Source organism: Rhinolophus sinicus, chromosome 15 (genome assembly GCF_057876585.1).
Source record: "Rhinolophus sinicus isolate RSI-liver-muscle chromosome 15, RSI-T2T, whole genome shotgun sequence".
Classification (NCBI taxonomy): Eukaryota; Metazoa; Chordata; class Mammalia; order Chiroptera; family Rhinolophidae; genus Rhinolophus; species Rhinolophus sinicus.
The window spans coordinates 118939766-118948587 of NC_142515.1; the positions used below are offsets into that span (position 1 = coordinate 118939766).

The 8822-nt window shown below is 46.0% G+C and overlaps 1 protein-coding gene across 3 annotated transcripts in view; it reads left to right on the plus strand.

Moving 5' to 3' along the window:
* Positions 1–5264, plus strand: part of MAML3 (mastermind like transcriptional coactivator 3) — a 377351-nt gene extending 372087 nt beyond the window's left edge. For all 3 annotated transcript variants that reach the window (XM_074338491.2, XM_019730802.3, XM_074338492.2), the window contains exon 5: positions 1748–5264. In XM_074338491.2, coding sequence (XP_074194592.2) covers positions 1748–2745 — 998 coding nt within the window. In that variant the 3' untranslated portion in view covers positions 2746–5264. The remainder of the gene's footprint in view (positions 1–1747) is intronic.
* The last annotated feature ends 3558 nt before the right edge of the window (positions 5265–8822 follow it).

Consider the following 8822-nt stretch of genomic DNA (forward strand, 5'->3'; position numbering starts at 1 on the left):
TCATTTTATGTATTTCCAGCAGCCCATGAGCCTGTTTATGTAATTGGGGTCTATCTGATCAATCTCTGAGTCAGCAATATTTTTCCCTTAAATTTTTAAATAAGCAACTCAATAATCCATTTCACCACAGTTGATCAGATTGGCCGTGTAGTCGATACAAATTTAGTGGTGAAGGTCACAAAACTTCAGAACAAGATTACAAGTTGCACTATACTTCCATCCAGTATTTAATCAGGAACTTTTGATTTCTTTTAAATAAATCACTTAGATGTAATTAAGCTTAAAACAAAATAAAACAAAAAAATGGAAACATTTCTAGGGATCTTTCAGGTTTCCCCACAGTAACCATTTCATTTTTCAATGCAGCATGATATTGATCTCAAGCCTCAAAAACTTAAAGTCATAATCAACATTCCCGTAATTTTCTTTCTTAAAGCAAGAAATAATATATGGAGACATATTTGCTGCCCAGAAATCAATACCCCCATCAGGAAGACAAAAACACACTTCGCTTATCTGCCAAGGTGCCAGGCTTAACAAGGTTACGGTATTCTCATCTGGTTTCTCATCTCAGTTCCAGAGAGGATCAAATTTGCTTATGATATCGATTGGCTCCCATGCTGCATCCTTTTTAAAAGTCCAAGGGAAAAAAAAAAACTATTTTTCTTTGTCTCATAGACTTAATCATTAGCAGGGACATAGAAAAATCCATTTCTTGCACCTCCTAGTTTTTTACCGCATTGACTGGGGTTCTAAGAGTGACATTTCTATTCTCCTGGCTGGTTTGGAGATTTCCTGGGAACATGGAAAGAAGGACTCACTCAGAGGCCTAATTAGAGTGGAGTGACTTGGCACATTCATACCCTGGCCAACTTTTAAACAGCATCATTAAAACTGTGTTAGCAATCTGCTGAGAGACATAGTCATTGCCGATTTCAAGGACTGGACTTCGCTGGAGAGAGCCGTAAGTTCATTGCCAAGGAGCAAGTAGCAGGATAATTTCCTTTTCTAGCTCAGGAAGCTGGCCAGTTTGCACTGACATGTTATGATTCAGAGAATCTGGAGCATGTGGAAATCGACAGAGTGGGTCCAAAAAATGTCGCATCTGTCGAAATACTTCTTAGCAGACGCAATGGCCTTTAACCTCTCAAATCCTACTCAAGTCTTAAGGGAAATCAGTCTAATGGTCTTTACTGATAGTATTCTCTACTGAACCATGTTCCACTTCACAAATAGAATATGCAATTGCCGTTTCTTCTTAATTTAGCCTAGAAGGCAAATTTCCCTCTCACCTCCAAGAAAAATGGTATCTAATTGGTCGAGGGTGGCATCATATCAAAAGAGTGAGAAACAACCTGCTTCTGAAATGTGAACAAAAATCAGAGTAGTCAAGTGAAAAAGCCAACTACAAAAGCAAGCATGTGTGCAGTATGATCCCAATTTGTGTGTATGTGTGTGTGTGTGTGTGTCTATTTATATATAAATAGTAGCTCTCAGTGGTCATCTCTGGAGGGTGAGAATTTGACTGACTGATTTTCATCTTTGTGCTTTTCAGTGTTTTCCAAATTTTTCACAATCAGCATATGTTATAAACAGAAAAATAATAACTTTTTTATCAAGGATTTATTATCAGAGTGGATCCTTTCATATAAAGAATTTTGTCACTCTCAAAAAAAATTCCAGCACTTTGTTACAATACGTTGCTTATCGAGAAGAGTGAGTGGTGCGTGTTCTTCTCTCCCTGCAGGTTCTCCGCAGGATATAGCAGCCGTGAGAAACCAAGCAGCCCTTCAGAGCATGCGAACATCACGGTTGATGGCACAGAACACAGGCATGATGGGAATGGGACCCTCCCAGAACCCAGGGACAATGGCCACAGCCACTGCCCAATCAGAGATGGGACTGGCCCCTTATAGCACCACGCCTACCAGCCAACCAGGAATGTACAATATGAGCACAGGAATGACCCAAATGTTGCAGCACCCAAACCAAAGTGGCATGAGCATCACACACAACCAAGCCCAGGGGCCGAGGCAACCTGCCTCCGGGCAAGGGGTTGGGATAGTGAGTGGGTTTGGTCAGAGCATGCTGGTGAACTCAGCGATGACCCAGCAGCACCAGCAGATGAAAGGGCCGGTAGGCCAGGCCTTGCCGAGGCCCCAGGGCCCTCCAAGGCTGCAGGGCATTATGGGAACGGTCCAGCAGGGAGCCCAGAGCTGGCAACAGAGGAGCTTACAGGGGATGCCTGGGAGGACTAGTGGAGAATTAGGTTCATTCAACAACGGCGCCAGCTACCCACTTCAAGCTGGCCAGCCGAGGCTAAGCAAGCAACACTTCCCGCAGGGACTGAGCCAGGTCGTGGACGCTAACACTGGCGCGGTGAGAACCCTCAACCCTGCTGCCATGGGTAGGCAGATGATGCCACCACTCCCGGGGCAGCAAGGGACCAGCCAGGCCAGGCCGATGGTCATGTCTGGCCTAAGCCAGGGCGTCCCGGGCATGCCGGCATTCAGCCAGCCCCCAGCACAGCAGCAGATGCCCAGTGGCAACTTTGCTCCAAGCAGCCAGAGCCAAGCCTATGAGCGGAACCCCGCTCAGGATATGTCGTACAATTACAGTGGCGAAGCAGCTGGGGCCTCTTTCCCTGGCCTCTCAGACAGTGCCGACCTCGTGGACTCCATCATCAAAGGCGGGCCAGGGGATGAATGGATGCAGGAGCTTGATGAATTGTTTGGAAACCCCTAGTCCAGGGGGGACCCAGGAGCCACAACTCTAGTGGTTAACGCATAAAACGTGAAAAAGAAACAGGATGTGGACCCATCCTTGTTTTTTGTTTTTTTGACCCACGTAAACTGAGCAAAACTGCAGCTGGCTGACAGTGGAAGATTCAGGTGCCAATCCACAGCCCCGCTGGGCCTCATTTCACCTGATTTTCACACAGCAGTCAAGAGGAGACGCCCTGCAGATTCCTGCTGTGAGAGGGAGACACACCAGAGGCAGGTGGGGAAGACGAATGAGGCCTCCTGCTCAGCACTCTCTATGGTCACCTGGCCCAGCGAAAGCTGCTCCAGCTGAGACGGACTGCTGCCCAAGGTGAGGCATCTGTCAGCCCCTCCTGGCACAGGTGCCAAGACTGCAGCTTTGGAGACACAAGAGACAAAGCCTCAGGCCACAGAGAGCCCCACAGAGACTGCTGGGTGCCCAGGCAAAGAGCACAGATCAGAAATGCACTGAGCTCTGGCGGGAAAAGAGATGTCAGGCTCAAGACCTGCGACTGTACAGGGAGGGCAGGCACGAAGTGAGATGTTGCAGGGAGACCACGAAGGATCCTACCGCCTGTCTCCTGCCCTATGGTGACCCTCAGAAATGGTAGAGGCTGTCTGTTGGCTGCCTCACCAGGATAGCCAAGTGAGCTGACAGGAAGGTCCGTGCTGCAGGCCTGAGGGCAGCGCCCTCTGCTGGTCACCGTGATAGCCATCACTCCCGGGAGTTGGGCTGGAGCCTCCCGGGAGCCCAGTACACTTGTGACACTTCGGCAGTTCCCATCTACTTCCGGCACCACAGGGTGAGGAGACCTCAGGGGATGCTGTGTGCCTGCCAGCGTGGCCGCCTTTCTCCCAACCCCTGCCCTGTCCCTCCTTGCGTCCACCCCAGCGCCCTTGCTTCTCCTCGAAAATGAAGCTTTGTCTTTAGGGAGCCTGGGCAGAGTCAAAATCAGTGCGAGAAGAACTTAGACAATGCCGGACATACAGAGGCGACACTGGAGTTTTCCTCCTCTCCCCAGTGTAGAGCTACATGACTAGCCCCTGCCTGGAACTGAGGGGCTGCGTTGGTATTCGATGGCAGGTTCCCTGCGCTGCCCCTGACACTCCCGGTGTCCCCACGGAGGACCGGCCTGGAGGTTGCCAGCCTGGGCTCCCTGTCGGGAAATCCCAGCGATGATGCTGTAAATGTGGCCTTGCCCTTAATCCCTACTCGCGGGAAAGACAAATCTAAACTCCTGAGAGATGAGGCCCTGAAAAATCCATTGCTCCACCTTATACATTTTTTATGCTAAAAAGGAGGAAGCTATGGTTCCTTTCATAAGGGCAAAGTAATCCACTTCAAAAGTCAGTTGAAAGTACAGTTCTCTTTGTAATTCACTCAAATCTGCTCTGACTGAGGTCTGTCAGGAGGGAGCAACAACCTCGCGGTCGTAAGGCTCGCCTCTTATTTACAAGAACAGACCTGTCCTGTTTGGGAGGCCATGTTGCATAGCTGTTGTCCTGAGTGAGTAAGAATGGCGTGGGCCCCCTCCCTCTGTGTCCAAAAGGCTGGCCCCCTTCTGTGGAGTCACATGCAACCCCCCACACCAGAGCCCAGGCTGGGTACCATGGGGAACTGGAAGGGCTGCACTCGGGGAAGGTCCTGAGAAGGGGGTTCGAACGGAAAGCTGGGGGCAGAGGATGCAGAGAGGCAGCAGGCAGGCAAACACTGTGACTTGCTCTCCAGGTACGAAGGTTATGGATCTACTCAGCAAGGGGCAGGATGAAGCCAGAGGTGGCCAGGTGGGCAAGAGCCCAGGCAGGGGCTGTGCTCTCTCTGGGAAGAGGTGATAGCAGGGAACCTCTTGAGTGGAAACAGATGAAAACCAAAAAAAAAAAAAAAAAAAAAAAGTAAGCCAACAAGAAGACACGGAATACATAATTACCTTTTTCTGAAAGGTACAGGAAATAAATATATAAGCAATGAGGAGAAGCTAGAGGTGGCTGATGGAGGTGGGGCTCCATTATCTTTGAAAAGCTTCCTCAGATGCTCAGTCCCGGGACCAACTAAATAGAGAGGTAGATTTTAATAAGGTGGTTTGGTTTTGTTCTCGTTTTTACTACGGTGCTGATGTATATGTAATGTCTAAAAAAGTTATTTGTAAATAAGTTTTTACAATACTGCAGATATCACTGGGTCTACTATCTGTAAAAAATATACATATAAATATATATATACTGTTTGTTTAAAATAGAGTATTTTTATTTCATTCCTTAACTCATCATCACAGCAGTGGTATTGCACTTCAGATGACATCTAATTACTAATTTGTACTGTATGACCTATGGCAACTTGCTCCATTTTATTCAGATTTTTCTAGTTTTCTGTTTTTACTTTGTACATTGAGCATTGCTTATTTCCTGTTAAGAAATGTACAGAGCTCTGAAATGTAGAAATGAAGTGATGTTGACATACCACTTTTAAAGAAAAAAAAACAAATAAAAAGTTATCTGAATCAACCCAAAGTTTATTTTTGGATTGTCACTGGGTCCCCAACCTTAATTAAGCAGATGTATTGTGCCAGGGTTTTAACTGATTAACCACAGTTCTTGTCTCAAAATGTTGATACCATTATTTAAACATTTATGTAACAGTAGAGATCAATCAATCATTCACAGCCTTTTTAATTCAACCAAGCAACTAAAACATTCTAAATTTGCACTCCGGGGGATGTGGCAAAGGGAAGTGAAGAGAAGTCAACTTTGAAAGGAAAGAACTGAGTCCGTTTGTAGATTCATTACCACAATAATTCAAATCCACCTGGTTCATTCAGAGGACTTGGAAAATTAACAATAACATTTTTATTTAAGACAAGAAAGGGTGAAAACTCAAGGAATATATTTGGGGAAAGGTGACAAAAAAGTCTTTCACTGAAGTACACTGTGTCAGTACACACACACACTCTTACACACCGTGTTTGCCTTACTTCTACCAGCCCAGCTTCAGCTCTTTGAAAGAGCTGCAGGGTAGCTGGCTTACCCTACACCCACCCACAGAGGTAAAGTGGTTAGACGTTTCCATCTGTGCTGGTGTAGAAGTGTGAGAGCCCCGCCAGTAACTTCCTGGACAAACCCTGATCTATGCTCCAGAATCCCCCCTGCAGGATCAAGCAGAGGCTGGGACTACCTACCGTTGCCCCCTTGCTGGGCTTCTTGTCTTCTCCCTGTCTCCCTCATGCACTTTCTGTTTCCCATCCTGGGAGCCCTACGTCAACCATTCATTCATACGCGTGACTCTACCCCTCCACTTGCAGAAGACCTGGCCTAAGGCTTTCTGTTTTAGGGGAGTCGAAAATAAAAATCACCTTTGTTTTGGATCTAATAAAAATCACATGAACTTGAGGGTGGAAGAAGAGGCCAGTCCTCCCTATGGTGGGCTGTGGTTCCAGACTGGCTGGCAAATAACACCATGTGACACTGGGTTTTGTCCCAGTAATATGGGGCTTAGTACTCTACCAGGTAAGATTAGATCGAAAAATGAAGAGAATCCAGGCTGGGGTGTGGTAAGGGTGACAATAGAAGTAAAAACATGAAGCTCTGGGAAGGGTTGAGTACTCCTCCCCATCCCGATTAATTAAAACCACATCTTTTTATTTACACGAAAATTTGTTCTGTGCCCGATGAATGAAATACATTTCTCCTTTAAAACGATCTCTTACATGTGATCATATTGACGTTTCTAAAATCCCAATGCAGTAACTAGGTGGTGAGGGAGGAAGGAGGGAGAGCACATTTATCCAGGAAATCAGCAGGTTTCTGCCCCAGTGAGAAAGGTGTATTTTGTTGCTGAAAGTAACAGGGCAGGCCGGGTGGCTCAGGTGGTTGGTGCCTCCAGCTCCTAACACTGAAGGCCACCGGTTCGATTCCCACATGGGCCAGTGAGCTGCCCATGTGTGCCTTCTACAGCACAAATTGTGAACAACAGCTGTCCCTGGAGCTGGGCTGCCGCAGGTAGCCCTGCTGTGTGTGGTGGGCCACTGTGTGCCTCCGTGGCCAGTGTGAGTGGCCCGCAGCCAGTGTGAGCTGCTGTGTGTTGTTGTGTGCTATTGTGTGGAGCCGTGAGCTGCCATAAGTGGCCGGCACCTGTGTGAGCAGTGCAAGGCTCATAATACCAGCATGGGCCCCGGAGCTGTGTCCACAACTAGACAACAGACAACAGCTAATGACTAATGACTTGAACTGGAGTGAACTGGAGTGGGGGTGGAGGTGGAAGTGGAAGAAAAAGGGGGTAAAAAAAAAAAGAAAGTTAAGGAAAACTGTTTTCTTTATTAATGACTTTATTGGCCACAGCCTACCCTCCTACAGCCCTGCAAAAGGAAAAACACCTGCAAATAGACAGGACTACTTATTTGTGCAACCAGGCCTTTATCGTTTTATTGTCTTTTGTAAGTCCTAAGGACAATAGATTTCCATGCTGATGTCTTCTGAACACGCCACCTCAAACACCTGTCTCATTTCATGCAACAGGCAGCGTTTACACATTTGGGGCTTAAGGTCCCGACCACGTCCACGACAGCTGCTGGGCCAGGAGTAGTGCTGAATGGTGTGAATACCACAGATCCCAAGTGAAGCGTACAGCACATTTGGGGTCTGTGGTATTTTAAAAGGTCTGAAAATCTAAGCGAAGTTAAAACCTAAAAATTAGGTTCTTGGGAGTTCTGAAGATGTTTTTATGAACATTTTCAAACAATTAGAAAAATAGAAAAAAATAATACAATGAATAACTATAAACACTCACTGACTCGATTCATAATTCTTAACAGTTTGCCATATGTGCTTCACATACGTATTTTGTGGAAGCTTTTCAAAGTGATACATAATGCAGCCATGTCGCCCCACCACCTGTCAGCATGCAGCTGCAAAGAATTAGGGCCTTCTGTCCCCTAGCCACGTCTCCATCACTGCATCCCACATAGTGAACATTAATTCCCTAATACCATCTAGTTCTCACTCCATATTCAAATTGTCTCCACTGTCCTCCACAGCCGCTTTTTCTAACCAGGATTTGATTAAGGAACCCACATTGCCATTTGGTTTTTATGCCTCTGAAGACTCTCTGAATGCAGAAAAGTTCTTCTCCATCCCTTTTTCAGAACATTGACTCTTCGAGGCAAGGAATCTGATTTCTAAAAAATAAAATCAGTTTACAAAATATACAAAAAAGATATATGTAACTGTGAAAGAGATCAGTAATTCACATCTCTCCAGCCAGCCTGTTTGCTTTCTGTAGCCAAATTTGTAGGAATTAAAATGATCAAGAGGTTGCCTTGGTGACAATAGAATTTAGAACAAAGGAAATAAATTCTGTAGTTCAGATGTTTAAAGTCACAAATCTCTGCTATCCCAGTGTGCCCATCTTCTTTTTCCACATGTAATTTAACCAAACTGTGTGTGTGTTTATAGTTTATATCTATAAAATGTTCCAGTTTAGATGCAAAAGAGAAATTGTTTAAAAATCCTCAAGCATAACATTTTGGAGAGAGAGCTGTGTTTTTATCCCACTTCCAGAGGCTGTGATTATGCAGTAATTGTGCTTTAGGGTCAAAACTGTGCACTGTCTCTTGCTTGTCTCCAGGGTATAAAACAATGAAAATGTCACAATACAAGTCACCAGGACTCATCAGAATACTAAAAAGTTAAAAGACCACAGAATCATAGCATTTTAGAATATTGGCCCCATTGTACCCGAGAGAACACTGAGGCAGGAGCTACAAAGCACAGCGGGAACACAGCCAGCAAAGGGTAGAGCAGGACTGGCGTCACCTGGCTGTGGAGCCTTCACCACTTGGCTGAATCACCACCTCTAATGAGGTGCCTTGTCCGAGGTCTGACAGCCAAAGAGGGCATGAACGGGGCTTGTATCCAGATATCCCCACTCCCAGACCAATACGTTCTCAGCGTACTTTGGGATATTTAGTACTGGTACTTGGGATGCATGAGGCTGTCATGTTTCACTCCTCCTATTCTGGGAATGCTGGTATTTAAATGCCTTGATTTCTTTGGCTATATCTATAGTCT